Here is a 26,280-nt window from a genome sequence, read left to right on the forward strand (position 1 = left end):
GGTAAAAAGTAATAAATGAGTCACTTCAACTTTGGGCAAGAAGTTTAGGTGTTGTATTTGTACCATGCAACTACATAAACACAGAACGAGCCAGTTAACCAATGAATTGCAGGAATGAGAAGCAATGAGATGATCTAAAACATTTTAACACACTTTCCATATATTAGCCCTTGGACTAGTTGTGTTTTGCTTTCTTACAACAGACACAAGTCAGTAAAAGTCCAAAAGGAAAGTCTGAGGTTTTACATTTCTGTTTGTGGTACGGGAAAAGGGTTACGATCTCAGTGGTTGATTCAGTGAAATAACATCTCTTTTATACACATCTGCCTAGCAAGTAGGGCGGTAGTTGGAAATACCCAATCTAAAGCATTAAAGATTTGCTGGCAAACAGCAAGGCATTTTCTGCAGAGGAAAAGTTGTTACATTGAGTAGTCACTTTGAATGCTTAGGAGTTACAGTCAAATATCCAAACACTGTGGAGTTACACTGCATTTATTATTTTGTCAAGTATTTAACATGATGGGAATTGACTCTGCTGCATATTTCATATCTAAGAAGGCATGATAATACTGGACTCAAATAAGAAGATACTTGGCAATGGTAAGTGATATTTTTATAGCAAATTACTTAAGCATCATACAGTCAGCTTTTCTTACATGTCAGTATGTACCATTTTCAACTGTTTTAATTTGAGAATTCAAAAGAGTAAACAGAAAGAGATAAAACCAGAGGTGTTTCACAAACTATATTTTTGTCTGTCTATTCACTGTCATTGCTACTTGATTTTTAAATTATATGAGAAATTTGAAGTAAATTATTGTCGTTCAATTATCAGCATTATGAGTTAAAACAAAGATGCTTTGCATAGAAGTACCTTAATTTAGGACACCTGTAGTTTGCTATATAATATTTCTCCTGTTTCTCCTGACACATGTGAAAGCCAGCAGAGTAGACCAGAGACTTTTGTGAGTTTGTAGCTTTCTTCAGTTTTGAAGGCCTCTCTAAACCTGCAATATTATGAGAGGCAGAAAAGAAACAAAATCCCAAATCAAATGATTCATTACTCAAAAGTACATTATATCTACAAAATCTCTCTCACTGGAAAATAATCTTCATAAATAAGAAAAATTAATTAATTTTAAAACTAGATGAAAAGGAGAGGATATGGGATTTTTTTTTTTTTGGTAGCTTTTGCTAAGGCAACTTTTTTCCAGAATTGTTTCTAACCTTTCTAACTCATTTCAGCTCTGCTATGTAACTGCAGGCTATATTCTTTGAATATTTTGTTTTTCTTTAAAGAAGGAATGCAGAAAAATGCATTTCTGCATGAGAACCACATAGGGGTAGTATCTAATCCTCTGAAAACACACACACATTTCCAAACCATTTTAAAATTAAACATTAATATGATTTTCTACTCCAGTTTCAGAGCATAGTTCCAAGCAAGACATCCAAATGCACTATTTACTTCAGTCTCTGTATGAACTAGCCCATACCGGAAATCAGTAAATTGCTCCAGAGTCTCAGCCTCAAAGGGGATATGTATTTGTTTAGTCATATACTATAAATAACATCTGTAGACTTGAAACCTTGCCACGATTATTAATGCAGTGTTCACTTAATAGCACCCTTTATTATGAGCCTCATTAGTAACTGATTCATACAGTATGAGCCTACAGAAAAACATACAGGCTAGTATAGCACACACATAGTGATGATATATGATCCATACTGCCAGTGTAACCTCATTTGAAGTGGAGCTGGCATGCTCCGAGCTGAGCGCACACCTCCTGGCGAGCAGCCCCTTGGGAGACACAGTGAGCTCAGAGGTTGCTGGAGCACCCCGTGCTGCTCCTCTGCAGCAGCATTGCTGTCAGGGCGGAGGTGGAGACAAAACACTCCTCTCCTCAACCACTGTGCCAGCCTGTGGCTGTGAACAGATGACATAAAGCTGTCAGATTGCCTCAATTTATGCTGAAGGAGTGACCCAACAGATGATGGCCTCTTCATCACTTTTACAGTGCCTTGCTATTAGAGAGCACCAGTGATATGATCTGCTGCTTTTATTTGCCTAGTGCTGTTAGAAGGGAATATCTATGCTGTCCATATTACAGTATGACACATACTGTACACTGTAAAATAACTTGCATGCTTTATCATATGGAATAAAGTTTGTGTGCAACAGATTCTGCATAATATGGGATGGGTTGGTGTAGGATATCATTACTTTACACCTGCAAATTCTTATCGTTTTCTAAGAGAGTTGTTAACAATTTTGTTCTTTGTTCCATTTAAAAAAAAATTAATTATCTCCTAGTACTTTCATCAGAGAAATCTCCACCCATCCAAGAAAGAAGGCGACAGCGACAGCCTGTTTTCACTTGTGAGAACAAGGGTTCAGAAGTGAGGGGAAGCAAACCTGTCAAAGCAGCAGGTCACTATCAGAGCTGGAAGGAGATGTCTGTATTCAATAGTCTTCTGTCACAAAATGAGCTGGGGAAGATTGTTACTGCTTTACAGTGAGTGGTGTGTATTAGATGTGGTTGGTAAGGTAATAGGTAGGTTGGTAAGTTATAGGTAGTTTACACCTTTGCCCAAGATTAACGCTGAGCCTAAAATGATACTGTCAAGATCTTAATATTTTTCCTCTACCCATTTTATGCATTTAGGGTTCTTTGTTTCAGCCAGAAATAGGAAAAAACCCCAACTTTAAAACTCCTGTTCTTGAATGCAACCTGCAAAGGTCTGGCTATTATTACCTCTTGAATGTTTACTTGAGTCAAGTCTTTTAAGATTCACTCTATGAATTAAAAGATAAAATTTATGATCAGCTCAAAAGATCTTGAGGAAAAAGGAAAGAACCAGAATGGAAATTCTGGATTATGTTAGTGGTTGTATGGCTGTCTTGGAACATGATTTTGGACAATTGCTTGGGACTGAAATTCCAGAAGAGGCTGTTTCTTTTGGGAAATCCAAACTGAAACAAAGGATATAGTATTAATTTGTCTGGGGAAATGATTAGATATTCTCTGGATCAAAAATTAGCATACACGAGGAAAGGACCCTGGAAAATGTTACCTCCCTGAGCACATCTCAGCTTCAGGGTCAGTCAGTGGCTGCTCTCAGGACCAAGCCTACTGTACATGCCATTGTGTGAGCCTCAACATGCTGTTTTATGCATTCACAGGCATAGTGGCTTTTTTTTACATATTCAGACAGCCTTTACAGACAATCCATTCAGAGAACAGCCCTGTGGTCAGGAGGCAATCTGTCACACAGTTCAATCGTATAGCTGCTCTTGTCCCCTCAATCAACTGCACCATAAATACAGTACCTGCGATCTCAGTTATACCCATTTCTTAAGGATTAAGGTATGCCTTCCACTCCCTAATGCTATGGAGCTAAATTACTTACTATCTGGTACAGACACTGTAGACCTAACAGTTATTTTCCCAGTGCTTAAACTGAGGTCATCAGAAAAATTCCAAAGCAACCAAATATTGGGTCATGCAATAAAGCTCCATGACACCTCCTACCCCATGGTGCCCCTTACTGATCTTCACAAAAAATGCTGGGGAAGTGATGATGGTCCTTTACTGTGCCATAACAGTAATAGTCAAGCTGTTCTGGACAAATACAGAAATAAAAGCAAATATATATCCAGACACAGCAACTTTTAAAAGAAATGGTAACTAACCAGAGTAACAATCTATCTGAGGATACAGAAAGTTTTCAAGATTGGTGGAATAATGTCTTTACACTCGTATTTGGTGCTTATTTTGAAAGATAAGTTTTACCTGGAGCAGAAGTTATTGCCATCAGTACAGGAGTTACAGGTTAAATTTTTCTCTTTGACAGGTCAATTAGACTTTAGAACAAGTTCTGGGCTTAAAACCTGTGGTTCTGTTGAAAAAACAAAATCCAAGATCAGGAATCCTCAGCTAAGATCCCTCAGTCACTCGCTCCAAGCTACTTAACATTAGACACCGCTCTGAAAGTACAGACTGATTTAAAAACATGGAAGAAAATTCACCTCCCAAAGATAGTAAGTCCTAGATTGTTTCGGATGCTACAGCTGATTCCAGCATTATCTATTGCAACTTATGAGCAGGGTGTCATCAGATCTGATGAAGCACCAGAAGCAATGTGTTTTGTGTCTTACCAGGCAGATATTTATGTTACAGATTATACAGTTTCACCCATGAGAAACCTGTAAAATAATCTAGTCTGATCTTGCTGTCAACATAACGGTAGTGAGTAACGTATGTGGTGTGCATTATGACTAAAGTCAGTGTTGGAAGCTACAGTATTGCAGAAGTTAGGAGCAAGAGAGCTGCTATTGGAGCTTTATCTTCAACAGCACAAATAAAGCCCATCCATTCAGCTTCATTCTGCTTGTCACAGCCTTAGAGATAAAGTAAAGCAGTAGAAATGGGAAGGGTCCTCAAGACTTACTTAGTGCAGAGCTAAGCAGCAGCCTGTGTTAAGTAGCTTTGCCTCTGTCAGGCACCAGGAGTGACAAATACTCAGAAGTAGCTACTCCTAAAGCCTTGCAGTTGAAATGACAACTGTACCTATAAATGTGGTAAAGTCATCTTATTATGGCATAGACATCCAAGAGAAGAGAGTGTGTAATTCATCATCAACCACTGACAATGCTAATTAAAAACCCAACCAAACAAACAACAAACCAAAACAAAAAAAATCCAAAAACCAAACCAAACCCAAAACCGAAACCAACAAACTCAGCAACCAAGACAGGACCATGCATGCTATCTGTAAAATGCTGAAGGATAAAACTCCCCTGACTTCAGTGAGAGTGTGATCAGGCTGCTGTAGAAAGTGGTGCCTGCGCCAGAGTATAAAACATGGAGCAAATTCTGACACTGATACTCAGATAGACTAAATATATTAACCTTTTCAATACTTCCATTTATTCATATCTATCTGTTCAAGGAGCAAAGGAGAAGGCAGAAGCAACAAATATGACAGATTCCAACATGGACTCACAATAAAATATAAACCCAGACAGGTCTAAATACACCTTTTATACTGAACTCATGACAAATGCAGAGAAAATTTTCATATGATTTTTGTATGCAGAATAAGTTCATTTTTCTTTTACCCTTTACTTTTTTCCTGATGAATCATAGTTTTGGCAATTGATAATTCTCCTTTCATTCAACCTAAAGAGCCCCTTATGTCAGCCTACAGTTCAGGGGAATATAAATCAAAAGGAATGCAAAGTCAGATGAAAAAGGAACATTATGTGACTGGAAATGTGGAAAGAAGAGGTAAAGTCATAACTTTTAAAAATATTTGTTTTGAATTAGAATGACACCATACAGGGGAGCTCACATAATATTTTTAGTACTCTGTGTATTGGTCAATGGCTTTAAAAAAATTGATGGACCTTTTCTTCACTACCAGATATTTAGCAACTTCGTAGCTGACACAAATATTCTGTAGTGTTTCTCTAAGCCCAGCATAATCACTTACACATACTCTATATACCCAGTACAAAAATATTAAAATAACAAACACAACCCACAACACTGTTAAAAGGGTACCATTCTTGCTCTGCCTCATATACCGCAGCATGGCTACAGTCAATGCTCTTTGAACTTGGTGCTGTAATTTTTCAATCATATGGTCTTAATACAATACTTATGTAGATCATGTGGGCTATTTTTTCTGTAAACAAAGAATTGTACGTATACAGTAACATATTCTTCATAGAGTTCCAGGGTATGTTCTCAAGATGAGGCAAAAATACTTTTTGATGGGTGTACATTTAGTATTAGACCCTCTTCCATAGAACTATATAAACAATATTTTACTGCTTATCTCTGAGGCACTACAACAAATCAGGACACCAGAATAAGTTTAGTAATCATGCAGAGTGTGAGTGCATATCATGCAACACAAATGTATTTGAAAAGACAAGGTCTAGAAATTTATATTAACTCACAGGAAGGCAATTCACTGGAAAACAGTCTAGAAAGCTGCAGAGCTGGATACCATTATGAAAGAATCAGGTAATAAAATTCACAAAAGGGAGTGGATTTAAAAAAAAAAAAAGAAAAAAGATCTGAAGAGAAAGGAGGCAATCCAAACATATGAAAGCAGCATGAAGCTGAGAGAAAGGAGGGGCAAAAGAAGAAAAGATAAAAGTATGTAGAAGATAGAGGATGACATCAGTGAGAAATGATTCTATGAGAATCATTCTATGAGAAAAGGATTCTATGGAGACTTGAAGATTAGGACATTTTTCCTAGTATAAGAACTGAACAAGTCTTAAAGGCAGTGAATTTTAAACCATTACAAGCAAGTAAATTTTTATGTAACACATGAAACTTATTGCCTCTGGATACTCCTGAAATGAAAAGCTTAATGGGAGCCAGAAATTGATAAATTAAAGTTACATTACACAGGATTCATTTCATCTCTAGAGGAAAAAAAATATTCTTTGCTTCCTGGCAAAAACTAGGTACTAAGTGACGAAAGGAATTAGAAAGAGATTTACCTAATTTGACACAATGCAATACTTATCCATTATGGAGCAGCTCTAACTTCTGCTAAAACAGGACTATCCAATCATGATGTAAAAAGCTTCGACAATTTTGGAATACATACAAAACCTCAGAGTGCCAGCCTACTCTTACCCATAAGGTACTCAGAAGAAATGCTTTCTGAAAGCAAGCTCTCTCTTGATTCTTTTGTTTTTGGGTTGGTGTTTGTTGGGTTTTTTTTTTGTTTGTTTGTTTTTTTAACAAGGTAATCCCTTTGAAGCACTGCTATTAGCCATTGCTGGAGAATGATACTGGATTAACTGTGTTTATAGGGTGACTCAATGTGCCATGTTGCTATGTTTTGGCAGATGGAAGGGCAGAGTGAAAGTTGAGAAATCCAAGACAGAGATGACTAATCCAGTCCTGGCTTAGCAGCAATGAGGAGATGGATTGTCCTGTGCAACATAACTGTTGTCTGGAATGTGACAAAATGTGAAAACTGTGACTGTGTTTAAGGCAAATGTAATTCATTGGTTTGCCGAGCAATGTAAGGACAGGACAAAAACTAGAACGCTCCAAACTACTGGCTTTCTTTCCTACCAACACAAGCAGTATTTGGAATTGGGTGGAGATCAGGACTGAGGCTAAGTTCCATCGCTACTTAGATTTGCTTTGCCCAGTACTAATGTTCTGTTTAAATTTATATGCTCCTTTTTGGAAAAGGTTATCACCAGTAGCAACAGGAAAAATATTTAGTACTGAATAGTCTGCATATTTATCCCCTAGAATCCAAACCTTTGGATATGGAAAATAATTTGGGGAAAAGTGGGATCAGCTCCTGTATTTGCTATCGTTCCAGACAAATCCTGATTTTAGACAGACAAAAGAGAAGAACTGACATAAAAAATAAATACAATGGCGCCTCTATATCCTTTTCTCACCTTCAATAGACACTACCTCCGACGTCAGAAAAGTTCCTCCATTTTGTGGCAACTAGGACCCTACCCCAGAGCTGAAGTATCACTCTACTTGTGAGAGGTACTATTTGACTTTTATTCTGAAGCAAGAGTTGCTGCCCCTTCTGAGTGCTATTCCCTTTAACTGCAGATATTATTTTCATCAACTCACTTCTTAGGGTGAAGTCTCTGTCCCACTGAAATCAAAGGCAAAACAGCTAACTTCAAAGTGCTCATGATTTCTGCTGTCTTCTTGTTCCACACATTAATTATGCTTTAGGTTTCAAGTATTTCCTCTTATTTGTTTGAACTCTCCATTTTACGGCATATTTCTTTTCCTGTCCCTCTCATGAGAAGGCAGTAAAGAAACCCAGCTGATTTTCCTTATAGTACCTATTATCTCATAAACCTTTATCAATGCATCTCCTTTCTGCAAAGCACAGTCCACATAATTTCAATCTTTCAATAAAATATTCCTGCCTCTGATCAGCATTCATTGCCCTTTTCCTGGTACAATACCTTTGAGCTAAGTAATGAAGATTGACCACAGTATCCAATATCAAAGCATACCATTAGTGCAACATGACAGGCCCAGCAGAGGTTCTCTCTCTCTCTCCCTCCTTTTCCTTATGGCTTCTAAAAATGTGTTTTTCTGTTCGCCACTGGGCACTGAACAATTACTGTACAGAGAAGATGGAAAAAACTGCAAAAGGTTAGAGTGAAACAACATGAAAAAACAGCCCCTCCTTGTGATATTGACGTTTCTGCTGCTGGCCCTGGCAAAAGTCCAGATCCTGAATGAACAAAACTCCCAGTGGCTTAGGGACTGCAGTATTCAGCCCATGGTAAGGAAATGCAATAGCATGTGACAATAGGAAGAAATAAAAAAAGCTTTCCAATGCATTTGGGCTTCCAGCTCAATCAGTTTGGATCAAAACTCAGGGGCTATTGAGATTTAGCATGAATGAATTCTCTTGCTAAACAAAAACACGTGTGTGTTACAGTGTCAGGCAGTTAAGTGGTAAACAGTATGTGGCTTTGCTTCCTCACTGATATTGCATTTTTACAGTACTAGCACTATAAAACCCCATTTTATGTACAAGGCCACTGTCCTCTTGATTCAAATACAGTGAGGAACTGTCTCCGTAAACACAAAATCAGCTCCCTATTCCTCCTCTTTTCCAGTAAAGCTACTTGATAATTGCTGTTCACTACTCAGTGTCAAATCATGGCTCTTCTACAAGACTAGAATTTAAGAGTTGGGTAATGTTCCATGCTTATTGTCATACAGTGATTCAGGAAAAAAACATTTCCTTTACAATAGATTTCACTCAGGGAACTAATACCCTGAAAACTTAATTGCTGGGAAAACAACATCAGATTCTTTCCTTTTTGTAAACAGTTAAAATCTAAATTAGCCACAATTGTGTTATCAGGGACAGAGTGCTTTGGGGCTCCTGTAGACACTGTGCAAAGCAGGGATTTAATCTTTATTTTCTCCCAGTACGTACATTGTTCTCATGTGGTAGGTACTTGTCACAGTCCGTGTTTTATGTAGAAATCACAGGATTACTAAACATGAGACTATATCAGTGCAGTATTTTAAGCCTATTTTAAAATTTGTCTCTCTTTTGAAAGTTTAGTGACAGACCAATAAAGCCAGGACCTTTCAGCCACAGAACACAGAGGACAGCAGGTGTCTAAGCACTCTCTTGTTTATTTCCATGACCATGCAGGGCCAGGTGTAAAATTCAGGTTTCTGTTTATATTTTCCTGTAAAGTATGGAATTTATAGTTTGTGAGAACATTCCAAGGAGGCCTCACTATTTCAATAAACAAACATTAACTGCCTCAGAGACAATTTTTTCTGTTATGGAACTTTTTATTATTATTATTTACAAACTCCTTATGTATCTTATCATAAAAATTCATCCAGAGATGGTTTCTGCAGCAAGATTATTATTTGTCAGTGTGAGCAGAACTGAGGATCAACAGGTAGGCACTGACATATTGATCTGTGTGATTGATGACAAACAGGTAAGTATGCCTAGGGACATGGCAGAAGGGTTCCTGCCTGCTCCCCCAATCGAAGGTGGATGCAACTCAAGCAGTGTTTCATGGAGGGAGTCGCCACAATAGTAGAATAGACTGTGAACCATCTACTTTGCAGCAAATGGAAGGTGGAATTGAGACAATTTAGAATTTATGGCATAGTTCTCATTTCCTGGATGCTCTATGGAAAAACCAACAATTTTCTGAGTCTTTGGTCAGGTTGGATCACAAAGTTGCAGTCTGGCCCATAAAGGGGAAAGTATATAAGAACTGGTAGGTTAAAGGGACCATGCCACTTCGTGGCGCACAATACAAGGGCTTGGCATTCAAAAGCTGCTCCTATTATGTTTTGCTCCTGGAGCAGAAGCGGCCTATGAAATTCTTACTAGCTTAATGTTTAAAATATCTGCTAAAAATTACGAGAAACATGCTTGCCATCTCAGCCTCCAGCAGGAAATCCTGCACTTGATTAACATGGATTATGGCTGGTCTCCCTCACCTCCCTCAAGTAGGTTTAGTATGCCTGAACCCCATCAATCCTAGGACCAGAGAGCGATGGGTAAAAACAAATGACACACACTCCTTAAATGGTCTTGCCTTTTCTAGGTAGCTGGGAGCCTGCTGGAAACAGCTTCCCCAATACTGCATCCCATTGCTTTTGTTTATCTATCCTTGCTGACATTTTCTTCAATTAGGAAACAATAGCTCCGTTCCAATGTACTGAGCAGAATTACTGAAACTGAGCCACGTGACACCATGAGAGTGTGTTTTCAATTATTCACTCTGTCTTTTTTTGCCAGGCCTATGAAGAGGAACAGCCTTCTGCAGGAGTCAGGTTTGTCTGCCTTGCTGTTGTAAGTTCCTCCTTTTGAATTTTTATTTCACAATAAGAAATTTTTAATTTTTAATTTTTTTTAACAGCAAATTCAACTCTCCAAGAGTTTCTTACTCTTTATTAGAAAACTTCCAAATCTCTAGCTCTTCCTACTGCCTGCAAATACTAGACATCTGCAATAGTTGGTGCTAATAGTACTGCTCAGTAGTGAATCTGACAAAGATCACAAGATCAAGATTAAAATGGGATGCAAGATATCATGCTGTTAGCACTTGCTAATGTAAAACTTATCTTGGTCTTGCTAGTAAAGAAAAGTTCTATTTTTCCTACTGTCTGGTTAACAGAAAAGCATTCGCATTCAGTCTGGGAGCTACACCAAATTACTTGCATCTTGTAAATGCTCAGTTTAATATCCAACCAAAAATTTGAACCAAATGGTCACAGCTCAAATCATGTATTTTGTTTGCAAAAGACAGACTGAGTTAAGGCTTTTTAGACTTAAAGCTGGAAAAATAAAGCTTGGAGAAAAAAAAAATAGAGAAAGAACATTTGGTTTGCATTACAAACCACAGACAACTTCCATCAGGCACGCTGGAGGTATAAGAATGGCAAGAGAAAAATGACAAGCAGTGAGTGCACTGGAAGAAAAGATAAATGGTTTGGAGAATTGGCTTTGAAGTAACTGTCCATGCCACCAATACCTTGAATTAAATTTGGTGGAAGATGGCAATGAATCATAAAGCTTCTCTGGCACTTGTGATATTGTTTTCTGCGTAAAATAACATTTCTGGATATTTTTATTGGAAAACTTATAGACTATGTTTTTGGTACCTCCTATATTTCTGTCACTTATGCAACTCAGAATCAGCAGCTCCAGAAAGGATGTTGCCTTAGTTAAGACTTGGGCTGTGATCTAACACTTTTAGCAACAGCAAGTATTTAACTGGAAGTCTTCAGGTCTACTAGGTTCATTTTCACCTCAACCACTGGCCTGCTTTGAGATACTGGGTAAGTCATTCAGGGTTAAACTTGGTCTTTGAGATGATGGAGCTTGGGTGGGGGAGGAGGAAATAGCTGATGCAGCAGGGCAAAAGAGATGTTCTCTCTGCTTAAAAGTAAAATTCCTCAGGAGCACTGCAGGGGGGTGGGATGGCAGAATGCACTTAAAACAATGTTTCCTTCACTGTTTCAACAGGTGCTTCTGTGTTCCCTGCATCCCAGATGCTTAGCATAGTGAGAAAGGCACCTCTTGGAGCACTTAGTACTGATAGCAGTGCTCCCTCTTAAGCTCTGCAGTTTCAGGCAGAGCAGAGAAAGGGCTCCTGCATCTCTCCATCCTTTATTCTAGCATGCCAGTCTCCAGAGAGCTGTATTTTGACCATTAAGCTATCAAGTCCTCTGCTTACTTGTGTGCTTAATAGCTCTTTTTTTAGTTGTTTCTCTTTGGGGAAGTAAGAGTGCAGTTAATGTTTGTACAACATTGAAATCCTTGGATGAAAAGTGCTATTTCTTCTAATTTTCCCCCATAGGCAAGATTGTTTACGTCTGAATGTGCAACTTGGGCTCATTTCTGACATTCTTATTGCTAGTGTCTAACAGTGATTGCCAGAATCACAGAAGGAGCAACAACCCCTGTTGCAGACTTTAAAGTGACATGCATTCCACACAACTTCGGCAAGTTAGCTCTGTTGGTTCCTGCCCAGGTGCTGAGGTACTTGCAGAAGTTCCCCTCATCCTAGCCATCCGACTGCTTTTTCACCTCCACATTCTGGTCTAATGGGCCAGATTGCATGTTTACCTACCTTCAGACATACAGAAAAAGCAACATCAAGTTTTACAAGATAGATTTCCCAATACATTGGGAATGCTATCAGGAATTTCCCAACTCAAAAACTGCAATTAGGTACATACATATTATAGTAGAATAAAGCTTTAGGCTTATCAAAACGCTAAAAAGTGTCTTTTTTAAAACAAACGAACAAAATCTCTAAACCTTGAAAATCTGTATGTATTAGTGGGGGTGTCAATCAGCTTTTAACTAATGTAATCAACAAAAAAGCATACAAAAAAATTGCAAACTTGTGATACTGAATGACACCAACAGCTACTTTTTTCGGTTCTCCAAATTATTGTTCTAATATAATTCATAGCACTTTTCAACTCCGTACTTCAAAATAAATTACCACAAAGTGGTTCTGAAAAGTAGCTTCCCTCAAAAGTGCAGGAAGGGAGATTAATCCTAGAGAAATAAGATCCCATGTCAACCACAAAGTCTATGTGTTAAAGCTGAGCTCCATGTCACACCTTTCCCTGTCCCTTTGCGCTCCGTGTCCTTACCCGTAGGCTTAGATGTCCTTTTATTCAGTCTGTGCGCTGTGCCACAGGAAGGCAGCGTGGCTGTGCTGCTGGGCAGTCCTCCATACACACTGTGGCTGCATTCAGCCATGGTTGCAAATCTTGTTATTCATAAGAAGACAGCCTACTCTGAAAAAAAGAAAAAAAGTAAAACATTTTCTGTACCAAAGGGGATTGAGAAAATGCTAGTTCAGCCTGGGATGCCAGTGACTTCATTTCCAGTGTTCCTATCCAGTGGGGTCAGATTCTCCCACAGGAGCAGCGAGGATCCCAAAGACACACAGGAGAGGGGCAGAAAACACACCAGCATTGGGAAACTTGACATGTTCTCTGGACAATTTCAAACTTAAACTTTGCCCTGGAGTTGCGTCCTGCTAGGAAATACAATGAGTTCCAATACTCAGGGCATGAGTTTCTGTAGTGTTAGGAATTTTGTTTTGGAAAAGAGACATCAGGGAGCAGAGCAATATTAGGACTGGTATGATGGAAAATAAATTATGATGGAAGGCTGTAGAAGCATTACCTATCAAAAATGCCAGAAAGTAGTAGACAAATAAACATCCTTGTCCTGGGGAGATGAAGGGACTTTTTTGCTACTCCTGAAAAAGCTATGTGCAAATTTTTTATTTTTTTTTTTTTACAAATCCAAACAAATTTAGTTTCACACTGAATTGTATATTTGTCCAGCAATGACATGTGACTTCTTTAGACAGGTACTCAATGGCATAGTGTTTATCGTCTGTTTTTGTTTTTCTTGGTTATTTGTATGAGAGGGAATAAAAAAAAATCCTGCAGATTTATTGTAAGGCTGGCTTGGATTTATTAAATGAATCTGGCTTGGTCAGAACTTGCAGGCCTGTGTTTATCGTTGTGGATGTAAGGAGCATTTAGAATCATAGACCAAGAATGGTTTGGGTTGGAAGGGACCTTAAAGATCATTGAGTTCCAACCCCCCTGCCATGGGCAGGGACACCCTCCACTAGCCCAGGTTGCTCAAAGCCTCATCCAGCCTGGCCTTGAACACCTCCAGGGATGGGGCATCCACAGCTTCTCTGGGCAGCCTGTGCCAGTGCCTCACCTTTCCTGAAAGTTTGCCTTCTAATTCTACGTCACCAGGGGCATTTCAGGTACAAAGTGCATGCATACCTAATTCTGCACAGAAGCAGGGGAAAAAAAAAAACCCAAACCCAGACAAACACAACAACCCAGTTTAGAGCATAATATACATTCTTTTTCTCTCAATAGTATACTTGACAAGTGCTTTTCAAATTACACTGATTTTCAGTTTTGTATATAACACAAATAGCATCTTTGATTTATGCAAATCCTTTAGTTTCAATAGGTATTTTCTCTAGAATGGCAGCATACACTACCAGTCAGGTACTGTGAAGAGAACAGAAAAGTTTGTGTAACAAACGATAATAAAAACTAAATGAGAAAGTCAAAGTAATTAATTTAGACTTCCTCTTACTGAATTCTCAGTACTAACAGACATGTACCAAAATATTGCTAGAAAACTTTTTTTGAGAGAAAAAGGAAACAGTTTATCAAAGCTCCCCTTTGTTATCGTAGCATGATTATTACTTTACACATTTTATAAATTCTCCAACTTCTGCCACATTTCTGATTGTATAGCATTTCTTCCATTTTCTCTTAATTTTGTATGCTGAATCATACACTGAAACGAACCATTTCTGTAATGGGATGCTTTTTGATTTATGTATTGGAGCTGTATTCCTTTAGCGAGTGCAATCCCTAATCAGATATTCACATCTTAAGTGCTTCACTGGATCTCTCTGTTGCTGTTAAATGTACGGTCTTAAGTGAGTTCTGGTCTGCAAAGGTAGGAGTTTTATAGCAGCCTGACATTTCTTACTCTCTCACGGCTAAGATCTACTTTTGCTAAACCACTTACAAATCAGATGTGCCAGGTGGAGAACTTAACCTTGACAATTTGATTAATCTTCTTTGAATTATAGTGGTTTCATGAATCGAACTTCACAAGGAGCTTCCTCTTTCCAAATAATGTTAGGAGGATAGAATAATGCTTTTAAAGTATCTTCCTTTTCAATTTGGGATTTCAACATGCAAATTCAGCAGAAGCCCAAAGGAAGCAGCACAATGGAAGCATCAAAAACATTTATTAAAAGCACTCCATTGTGCTTGGGGAGCATGGGAAGAGAATGTAAAGGTGAAGGAGAATTTAGTAGAGCACTGCACAGAAACAGAATTAGCAAGTCATGAGATATCACGTGGCTGTTAGCAGACTGAAAGGCTCTGTTGATTCGATTTATTCGTTAGGGCTTTTCAGTAGTGTAGGTTATTAAGTGGGAGAAAGTGGGGTATATTACAACTTACTTTTTATATTTCCTTTCCTGGAGAATATTTAGCACCAGAGAAGCAGAGAAAGTTATTGAAAGTATCATGCCGCATAAATGGGAGAACGATACGAAAAAGAGCAGCACCACCAGCTCTCTGAAGATGGATCGAAAGAGCAATGCTGGGAACAGGAAGTCAAGAAAGTTTCGCTCCATTTCAAGATCTCTTATACTTTGCAATGCCAAAAACAGTGATGATGGGTCAAGTCCCGATGAGAAATACCCTGATCCCTTTGAGATCTCTACCAGTTGGGGTCAAGAGGATTTTGATTGCTGCCCTAGAACACAACTGCCACGCACATCAGAAACAGAAGACAGCTCACCTGATCCTCCACGTGTGATCACCAGCATTGTCCAGTCCAAAGCTGCAGCAAATGAGAACTGCAACAACATGAGAAGAAAGTTACTCACCAAGGTAGGCAGCTCAGTGCAGTATATTGTAATGTTTCCCATTGCAGTAGTTCCTAAATTGATTAATTAATATTTCTCAGGAACACAGGATTCTACTTGGCTTTTTCAGAGCCGATGAGCCTGCAGTGTTCCTGCTCTGTATAAAGAGCATGGAAATGTATTAGCTTCCCTGCTGTGTTGTTGCTCTGTGCTGTTACACTCTGCTGATTGATGTTCTGCTGAAATCAGTGACTGCTAGGCCGCTCTCGGTGTATTCAGACCAGCACAGCTGGTGCTTTCTACCTGCAATATAGTATTCAGCTCAACAGATAAAACTGCCATTATAGTAAAGTGCATTTGTAAAGTACGATACCAAGCTGTGCAAGTATGAATTATATTAATATTATGAAAGATACAGGAGATTCAGCAGGAAGATGTTCTTGCTCTGTGATTCAGGAAGAAGGTAGTAATGGCTCTAGAACCACCAGAGATGTCACTTTTTCCTTGAAATGCAAAAAAATCTTAACAGCCTCATATTATATTATTCTTTAATCAAGAAGTAACTATGTTAACCCTAGTGTTCTAAACAATTTTTCAGTCTGAGCAATATATTTTAGAAAGTTCCTTTTCAGTAACATATCCTATTCTTTCCACTTTCTCTCTACCTGTTGGTGTGATGTGTAAAAGGGACCTCACTGCAAGTGTGACGTCTTTTAATACAGTTTGTGTCCTCCTGGCAACAACCTTATTATATGCTTTTTACCTGTGAAAATAGTGGCTTATGTGAAAGAACTGATTCTTTCACCTAAAATATTTCTTTCCTATATATTCTATTTTATTTTACATACCTTTGATAGAAATTGGCTAAAACTAGACCTCTATGTCTAAACACATAGTGGCACAGTGGTATTGAAAACCAGAATCTCCTCTTACTTTTTGAGTTTCTTGCTGATGATCACAGCGTGCAGCCCAATATGGCAAAGACTGCAGCAGGACAGAGTTCTGGACCGTGAGGTGTGTCAACCCCTGGCAAAAACTCAGCATGAGGACAAAAGCTAACTTTCTATTACATTCTGGCAGAAGACATAAATAGGTGACACTGACCCAAGTCCCAAAATATGCTCAGTCACCTGCAAAACCATACCAGCTCCTCCCTTTTGGAAACAGTCCATATGCACTCTGCTGATTTCCTTCCATAAGTGATGGAGGAGCTGGCCTCTGCGGAGTCCCCCCCTTTCTAACAAAGCTGAAGCACTTTCCTAGCTATCTGTCAGCTGTCACAGTCTATTTGCTTGCATACGTCCAAAATATGCAGGGCTGCAATAACTGTTGTGATCCATACCCATATGAAACTACTCAGTATCTTATTGCAGACTGTAAGTTTAGATCATTCACTTTTATAGCTGGCAAGCAGCTGAAGTAGGGATCTGGGGAACAGAGTAAGCCTCTTAACTAATACCATTGCACAAATAAAATATAACTGCTAAGAGTATAAATCCACTCTTAGGCTGGAGTGTTAGTGTCACTGAACAGGATGGGTCAGGAGCCTGGATGGATGGTGACATAAATTAGTCAGCAACCCAGTCCCCTACAGCAGCATTTAGGTTGCTTAGTGCCATTGTAGGCAAAGGGTACATTAAATTCCCCCTCCCAGAGCTCTCATAGCAATATAAACCTCTTCAGATGACACCTGCCAATCTTCCATGCCTTTCAGAGTCATGGATCAGTGAGTGATTCTAAAAAGTCTTATCTCAGCATGCTAAATAGGATGAACTTTTGTAACAGCTATACTGACCTTACCCTGTACTACTGTTGCTGGGGCTCTGCCCTGCATTATGAAAGCAGCGATGTCTGTCTTCGCTATGGCACAAGCCTATCAGAACAATCTTCCTGTACGATGTGTCTTGGAGAGCTTAAGCTTAAGACCTCTGTCTTTAAGAAATGAGTCAACAAGTATTTTTCAAGTCCCAGCATGACACTCACTCTCTCCATCTCCATGTGACACTTCAGAAATTCAAGATGTGTGACTCAGAGCTGAAGGATCCTTGTCTTTGCTCAAGAAAATTGATTCCATGCTTTCTGTGGTGTTGCTGAGGATATTCCAATATTCTTCTGCTTTCCAGCGCCTGCAGCCCCAAGCATGACTCTGAAGGTGCTAATAACTCCCACAGTACTGAACAACTTAATTTTTGCTGTCATATTGGAAGGAGAGAAGAATATTTAAAAGTGCTGCATGACTTAATGCTCCCTGTACATTTCTTCTCCAGAGCTTAGGGGGAACCTGGAACATCAATATTCCAAATACTGGTTCCTCTCTTATGTTCAAAAACTTTAATGTCTCTCTGAGTCATAGTCTGCTGACTGCATAGGATTCACAATTGCATAAATCATGAGCAAATCAAACATAATTTCTGGACTTCTGCATATCTATTAGAGGCGTGTTTTCGTGATTCCCAAATCTTTAGGATCCCAAAGAATAGTCCTATGTCCCATTACCAACAGTCTGAGAAACTAGGTGCTGCTCACAATAAGGAAAAGAGAGGTAAGGAGTGTTTTTGAAGAGAGGGCATCCATGCATCATGACATCAATTCCTTTCACTTCAGTCTTCAATAGAAAATGTTACTGTAGCCATTGAGGGAAACACTGCAGCATGATCACAACCTGTATTAGACTACAGAGAATCCCCACAGGAACACTTTGCTCTTATTGCACTACTTGTAGAAAAGACTTTGAGCTGGAACTCACATCTTATAATACACCAGAGAATTTCAGAAGGCTGAAATTCTGACGATACCAGGTTTTGTTCCTTCTTCAACAAAATATGCAGAGATTTTGGTGTCAATGGTACTACACTGATTAGGGTGGGACTGCAAGTTGATGTCACTGCTCCTCTATCATGTCACTCACAGCACAGTGCTAGCATGTGTGTGTGAAGGGACCACAGCCTTGTATTTTGGACAAATTTGGCTCTTGTACAGAGTATTGCAAAGGTTGGCCCCAGATGCAAAAAACTGACTTGTGCCTGTGCAGGTATTTTTGTTTTTAACCAAAGCATCCATACTCTTCATTTACATGACACGTGCACCAGAAGGATAGAGGAATAGAGGATGGGCGTTATTTAACTGTGATGCTGCCTACCACTTTTACTGTGAACCTATGTGGGCAGCACTAGATGACAGGGTTTCAGCTTATAACTGCATCTTCTAGGCCACTTCTTTCCAACAGCATGGTGGCACATTCAACATGTAAAGCTACAGGAATTGGTCTTTCACCTGCATAGAAGTTACAAGAGGTAGAAGGAAATAAGGCTGAGGCAAGACTTAAATAGGAGCCCATCAACAACTATTCAGTGGTTTATTATAATCAGGGCGAAAACCTCTGTCAGTGTCACATCCACGTGAACCACACAGTTACCTCAGACATTTGGATGACCAGATGGTCATTCATATCCTGCCACGACATGGCCACTATATGTCACACAGGGCTTTGTGTAACAGTCCTTAGCTGTAATGCCCTTCTTCGACCCCAGCCTGCTGCCACAGATATCTCACTTCCCTGCTGCAGTCCTATTTCCAGTAATTTTTTGTCACAGAAAAGCTGCTGCCACGGCATACAGAGAATGGAAGGAAACAGCAGATAATCTGGGAAAAGGGAAATGGAGAGGGAAGCGAGAGTGTGGAATTAAAAATACAGGAAAAGAGGAAACAGTTGACCAGGGAATACTTTAAAGAAGGTAAAGTGAGGGGAAGAGAACGCAACAGTCAGGAGCAGGGAAGGAATCATGTCTGCAACAAAGTGCATCACCTAACTACTCCCCACTTCCTATCAAATGCCACATCCTTCCTTTTCTTCGCTGTGTCCTCATCACGTTTTGCACCTTACAACAGCAGCTTCATTCATCTATATGTTGCTCAGCAGAGGGGCAAGTAAAGATGTTCCCACTAAGGATTATCACTTCATAAACTTCCCAGCCATCTCTCTCCTTCTGCCTGCCTGATTGTAGAGGAAAGCATTAGAAGCAAATAATACATCACCATGCTCACCCAAGCAAAGAAACGCTGTATCAAGATCTTATAGCAAATAACAATTTATGCTTTGTGAGATAGCACCTGGGGAAGAATGTCTCACTCTGATCCATTAATGTCTACATCCTCTTCAAAGTATCTCCTTTCATATATACTTTAAATAGCAGAGATTTTTTCCCCTTCTCTAGTGTACTGTCAACAACAATGAGAGCAGATGAAGAGTCTTCATTCATTTGATTACAGTGTTCCAACATCCACTCATTGACTATTGCTCATTGTGTCTAGAGCACCCAGGATTACCTGGGTGTCATCTGGTCATCCAGCTCCTGGACCCCTTAGCTTCTAAGTTGAGATACGTTTAGTCTGGTACGGACAGAGCTGGAAAGACAGCTTGTCAGTGTACAAACAAGCAGATCTCCTTTACAGTTTGCTTCTCACAAAATCAGCAATTTTCAGGTGGCCTGAAAGGAAAAGTAAACAAAAAAATTGCAAGCAATGTCTAATACCTTGTGCAATGACACATCAAACACTGTGGAAGATGGCACCACCAGCACCCTGGGAAGCACTGAGAGTTACCAAACAGAGGTGCTGGCAGCAGGGTTGAAACAGCATCTAGAATAAACTATAACAGGGAAGGGCTGACTCTTTATGCAAACACTGGATCCAAGCTGGTCTGACTACTTGGCTCCACTGAGTTCTGGACACTTCTCTGTCCTTGCTTCCTTTGGTCTCTGGCCCTTGGCTTGAGGGAGGAAAAAAGCAAAAGGTCATTTTTCTCCATTGGTCATCACCAGAATACATTTTTACTAACTTGCCTTTATGCAACCACCCTGGCCCTTTGGTACCAGGAAAAGTGTTACAGCAACAGACTGTAATGTCTCAAACACGAGCCTGTGGGCAGGACGGAAAAACAAAGCCAGGAGAGGAGACTGCATTTATTTAGACATCTATGCATTCTCCTCCCTTTTCCCACTTGTTCTCTCTTTCTGTCTTCCCAGTCTTCTTGCTTTTGTGACTTCAGGGCTGTGTTATCCCCAAAGCAAGCTGGGAAAGAGGCTGTTATATCAAGACAGTGTGTGCTGCAAATTGTGGGCCAGGGCAAAGGCTCCCAGAAAAATATACCAAAGGTTAGATGATGGGTGGAAAGGTCCGTGTGTAACATCTGATGTGCTAAATCGTCTGTCTAGGGCAGAACCTTAATCCTATTCCCCGCTTCTTGCACTATCCAAAGGCTCTCTAGCTTCTGCCATTTTATTAATTGCAAAGCGAATATGCTGCTTGGAAAATGAATTACATCGACTATAAATATTTTGAAAAGAGCAGGGCATTAGCTAGAGTACGTCAGAATCGGTGGAGTCACATCAGTTTATGCCAGAAAGACTCCGGCCCTTTGTTTGTTAGAACTGATGCAGAAAAAAAAATGCTTCTTGAAGAAAATCACCAAAGACTGTATTCTCTTGCTCTTCCACTTGGAAATCCCAGCTATTTCACAGTCAGGAGGCCAGAAAAACTAAATATTTAAATTTATTATTGTACTGTTGTCAGATTTTTTTTATTTTTTAATTTTTTTTAAAACGACAGTCAATCAGCTCATTGTCATATGCTTGGTTAACTGAGTCAAAGACCTTACTTGAACTAGCCTTGTATAACACTTTACTTCATTTCAGACAATCTAACTACTGTGTCTTACGTTAACAGTGCACAAAAGTTTTTCAGTTTTCCACAGATACCATGGTTACCCTTATTTCTAAACAACATCTGGAATTAGATGTTTTGAGATGGGACTCTGGGCTATAAATGTATAATGAGAGCATGAAGGAAAATGAAATCTTTTAAATGGCAGATAGAAAAACATCCTCAGAAGCTTTGCATTTCACATGACAAAAAAGGGGGGCAGGAGGACAGAGTTGGCCTGGACGTGCAAATTACTTTTCCATAACTAAACACACAAAAAAATTAATCTACTCTCACCTATGACAAAAAATGCATTCAAGAAGGCTTTTGAACTCAACCTTTGATTTTCATCTTTCAGCCAAGCAGATGCAGTTTATAAACAAATTTTGCTTACAATGCACTTCCACAGACTTACTTTATTTTGTTTTCACAGCAATAAGTGGATATTATAATGCAGATACAAGTTTCCCCAGAGTCTTGAAGTGCTTTGTGGCAAAGCCCCTTATAAGCAGAGAGATTTTATGCACTGGCAGCAAATACGCGCTTAAACATATGTCCTGAGTAGGCAAGGTTGACCTAGAATCCACCTGCATACACAACAAATCTGACAACAATTAGCAAATTTTCATCATTCACTACATTCGCAGCTATAAAACACCTTTCAAAATGAGCAGGACACTTCAAAAAGGAGGAGGATGAAAAATAAATAGTTTCTTTACCCTTGGAACCATTAGCACTATTTCTATGCATAAAATAATAAGTGAGATAGGAAATAAAAGATACTGAGGAACAAAACCCAAAGCAAATTGACTTCTGGCACACGAATTGGTCAAATGTGTATTTTTCTGAAGAACAGATTTTATTAATTTTCTGTCATGTTGCAATAACTTGGATGTGAAGATATTGATCTACATCCAGGACCTCAAAAAGTGCAGATGCTGACAACATACAGATATTTCCCACATCTTCCTACAGACCAATAATTTTTTTTTTAAATTAATTCACATAAATGAATTGCAGAAACAACTGACACCTAGAACTTATATGAAATGTGGCCCAACTTGGCAAGATGACTACAGATTTAAACAAAAGTTGTTCCCAAGGTTTTCTGCAGTGTACAATGGATTTAACCTCTACTTTCCTTCTGACTAAGTGCATGCACTGTATTGCTCTTGGAAAGAATATTCATATCAGTTTTTATTTGGTGTTATTTCACATGTATGTCCCAATGCAACCCACAATTTCCAGCCTGGCATGTGTCCCATTGTACAAAATGCAATGTTTTCCCCAAAGGATTTACATGGTGCTGCAATGAAAAAACTCAGTGCCAAACCCACAGCACTCTGTGATGTCCTGCAAAACTGATGAGAGACAAATTACTTTTGGACAATTAATTATGAAGATTTTTATAAACACCACGAATGCAGAAGCTGTACACCATGAACAAGTTATTGGAAAGGCATATGACTGTGCTCTTAACAGAGATGAATTGGGGACAGTCTGAAAAGGCCCACCACTAAGTTAAAAACAACAATGAAACAAAACAGAGAGAACAGCTACGCAAAGTTCTTTGTGTGTGTCTGACCAGTATCTGAGGGAGAATATATAGATATTTCAAGGGAGCAGTACACAAGAGTAAGGACTCCTAAGGAGAGATGTCAGCAAATCCAAACTTGAATTTTGACTATAGGAAAGAAAGGAAAACAACTTTTTTTAAACACTGACACCATAACACAATTATTCATTCACAACAGCCCCAATCCATGATCAGCTGAGGTCTCAAAATACTTAGCCAGCCAGCAGAATGATTTCCTACCTTTAATATCTATCTACCACACTTCTCGTGGTTTAGAACAAGCACACTACCCTATTGAACACCCTGTGAGTGTAACAGATGCTTCATGTATACAGAATCCGGCCTGTAATTTCTTACTGGTACCTAAAACAAAGGACTAGAGCAAACAAACAGAAAAGGTAGCTCACATTGTTTGCTACTCAAAATCTGAAATTTAAGACATCAGAATTTTAATCTTTATTTTATTACCACGCCAAAGTCTTCAAAGGACTTCCCTATGATAAAAAGAATATAATGTAGTCCTGATTTCGAGTATGCGTTTCCCAAGGTATTTACCTTGGGTGAAAAGTAAATATAGAAGCTCCAAATATAATACTGGAGTTCAAACAAACTGGTTTAAAACAGAATTCTGTCCATGCCTATATGCTTACTCACAGGAAGCACTCTTCATGAACAAAAGAGACTTCGTAAAATTCAGACACTCTTCACTAATGGCAGAAAATCTGGAATTGAAGCAAACCCACAGAGTTAACAAGTCAGTCAATACAAGTATAGCCCTTATACACTACCTGCGGAATTCAGCCTGCAGCGAGCCTAGGGCTCAAAGTTAAATACTTCATTCATTCACAGCCTTAGATTTACTCTGCCAGGTTTCAGAATGGGAGCCAGGCTTCAACAGTCAGCCTGGAAGATAATGACCTTTTTTGACATTGCTGTAAATTTGAAGCTTGTGTTTGCTGTCAGTCAGGTATGATGTGATCCCTACTGATTTGCACTGAAAGGACATAATGATTCTAACCCTCAGGGCTGGATGAACTGTGCTTAGGGCAGAAATGAAGCCCTACCGGTAGTGAAGAAGGTGGCTACACAGCTTTCCTTATGTTGTCAGAGGACTACAGAATACTGGAAATGGTTCATGCCACTCTGACCAGGGGATCCAGGAGCAATACAGACAGTTGACCACTGCTGTATTTTGTGGCCTGTCCTAACATGTGAAATTTGTGTCCCGTTCAGAAATCTATACCTCAGTCATACAAATCCCTTGGGAACAAGCCCAGATCCAGGATACACTGAGAGCTCTCTTCACTTTGTGCAGTATGGAGAGGCTGGCAAGGGCAGAGGAGGTGGGTTCAGCTGGGAGCAGAACAAGTGAATATTTGAATTAGAAGATTTACTAAACAAATGGAAAATAAATTGTGTGCTAACTTTCCAGCTTTCCTTGTCTCTTTAGAATTTTTAAGTGTTCATGCATTTGTGCTGCAGGAGTGTATTTCCTGGACAAATGTGTTGTTCTTCATGTGTTTAGTCAATCCATTCTTTGCTTTACTTACTCATATGACTTAAGATGCTATTTGTCTTTCTGTATGGCCATATGTTAATAATTCATAACTGTATTAAAAATGTGCTTATAATTAGTCCTCCAGATGCAGCACACAGACTAAGCTACCTCAACCAGTCTGGAGTGGATGAAGAATCTTCCACTGTTGCAGTCCCCGCTGCTCCCTGCCCCCACTTAACAAGTCAGCAGCAGGGGTGGAGCTTCTAGTGTTTTGTATATGCTTATTTTCCATTCAGACCTCTTCTGTTTTCCAGGCTACTTCCTTTTCTGGCACATGTTTATTTTCTTCCCTGTCTTTTCTTATAATAGTTAGCATAGGAGAAACTTTTCCAGTTACTGTGAAAAGTCTATTATCTGCTCGCTTCCCCTCTATGCAAAGGAGCACTCTATTCTAATACTTCCCTCTTGTAGCCAGAAGCCACCAAAGTCCTAAGGAAAACAACTTTTTTTTAAGACACTGACTCTGTAATACAATCAGTCTTTCACAACTGCACAATGTTAAAGGCCTGTTCCTGTTCTACTTGGAGGCAATCTGGTTCTAAGAACATTTTCTGCATTTCTTAAAAAGGCTCAGGATAACTGTAACTAACTTTTAACATCCTCAGTATGTTTTCTTTCATGCAACCTTTCATCTTCTGAATCAGGACAGCTGCATATGCAGGCTGTGTACAACCCCAGGGAACAGCAGCTCAGGAATCAAGCTCTCTAGGAGTCCCAACTGTGCAGCTCTCTGGAAAGGATTCACAAGCAGCCACGTGCCTGCTAGAGGTGCTGCAAACAGGTACAATACATGTGGAGCCAGCAAGCTTATTATAGAGCCATTTCTCTGCACACATTTTGCTTGACCAGCTTTTCATTACAAGCTATGGCTTGAAGCTCTGTGTCAGAGAAAGGCAGTGATGTTTGGGAATAATTTTTTGCAATGCTTCCAGTGTGAGAGACAGGCCAAGGTTCTAGAAATATAAAACTGTGACCCTGCAGGGATCTAATGCTTCTCAATTACACTAAGAAATAAGAGCTGAATGAAAGATTGTACATAACATCAAGTTTTAAAATTATGGTTTCCTGGTTGCCCTATTAAAGGGCAATGTAGGATACCACCAGCCTAGCAAGGCCACTGGAAAGCAATGTGAGCCAAAGTTCCTTAAAGGGAGTAAAGCCTATAGTCTTGCATTTGCAAGTTGATCAGAGGCTGTTTTGCCTGACTTGGGATATCCTATGCAGTCAGCTTAGCCTGGATATAAGCTATATGTGGAAAAGCCACTGATCACCAGGACTGAGCAGAAAAGAGCAACAGGGAAAAAAATCTAGCAGGGGCTGGGGTGCATCACACATCAAGACGTCTCATGGCAGCTCTGTTGAAGACAAAGGGAGGATTACAGCTGACTCCTCAGTTAGTGAGACACGTAGCACAATAGTGCCATGTTGTTCTTCGTAAAATTATATGCATGTTCATTTTTTTTCTTTTTTTTTTTTTTAAGGGATGATTGTCTGAGCCCAAGGGATGAACTGTTAACACTAAACAGACAATCACTTAAAGATCTCTCTGGCAAGGAGGCTGAATCTGTCATTCACCCCACAACACGGCTGATGAACATCATGATGGCTAGCAAAGTAAGCATGAAAGTTGTGGTCCCCTCCCACAACAGTGGGGTGATTTGATAACATTTACTTGAGAGAGATGGGGAATTTTTGCATCAGACGTTTGAAGAACATGGTTTTGCTCTTCCTGACAAAACCCCAAACCTCTTGTGGTCAGACTCTGGTGACTTACAGCATAGCTTTTTCCCAGATAAACAGAGGCTAGGGGGAGGCCAAGGCCCTGGGAAATTCTAGCAAGGGCTGTACAACCCTTTCTTTTAGAAACACATAGATTGCCAATGTTAATTTTCCACTTGGAAGCTGAGCAGAGGTGGATTTAAAGCAAAATTCATGAATCCAGAAGTGTCTTGGTGTCAGGACCACCAC

The 26,280-nt window shown here is 39.4% G+C and overlaps 1 protein-coding gene across 1 annotated transcript; it reads left to right on the forward strand.

The window, feature by feature from the left end:
• Positions 1-459: 459 nt before the first annotated feature.
• Positions 460-25,926, forward strand: LOC104468408 (the record flags this gene model as incomplete). The annotated part of the gene is made up of 5 exons (XM_010082521.1): positions 460-600; positions 10,321-10,374; positions 15,092-15,503; positions 24,957-25,093; positions 25,794-25,926. Coding segments are annotated over exons 2-5 (732 nt in total), but the record flags the coding sequence as incomplete, so codon positions are not given.
• Between the last annotated feature and the right edge of the window lie 354 nt (positions 25,927-26,280).

Source organism: Pterocles gutturalis, unplaced genomic scaffold (genome assembly GCF_000699245.1).
Source record: "Pterocles gutturalis isolate BGI_N339 unplaced genomic scaffold, ASM69924v1 scaffold38674, whole genome shotgun sequence".
Taxonomy (NCBI): Eukaryota; Metazoa; Chordata; class Aves; order Pterocliformes; family Pteroclidae; genus Pterocles; species Pterocles gutturalis.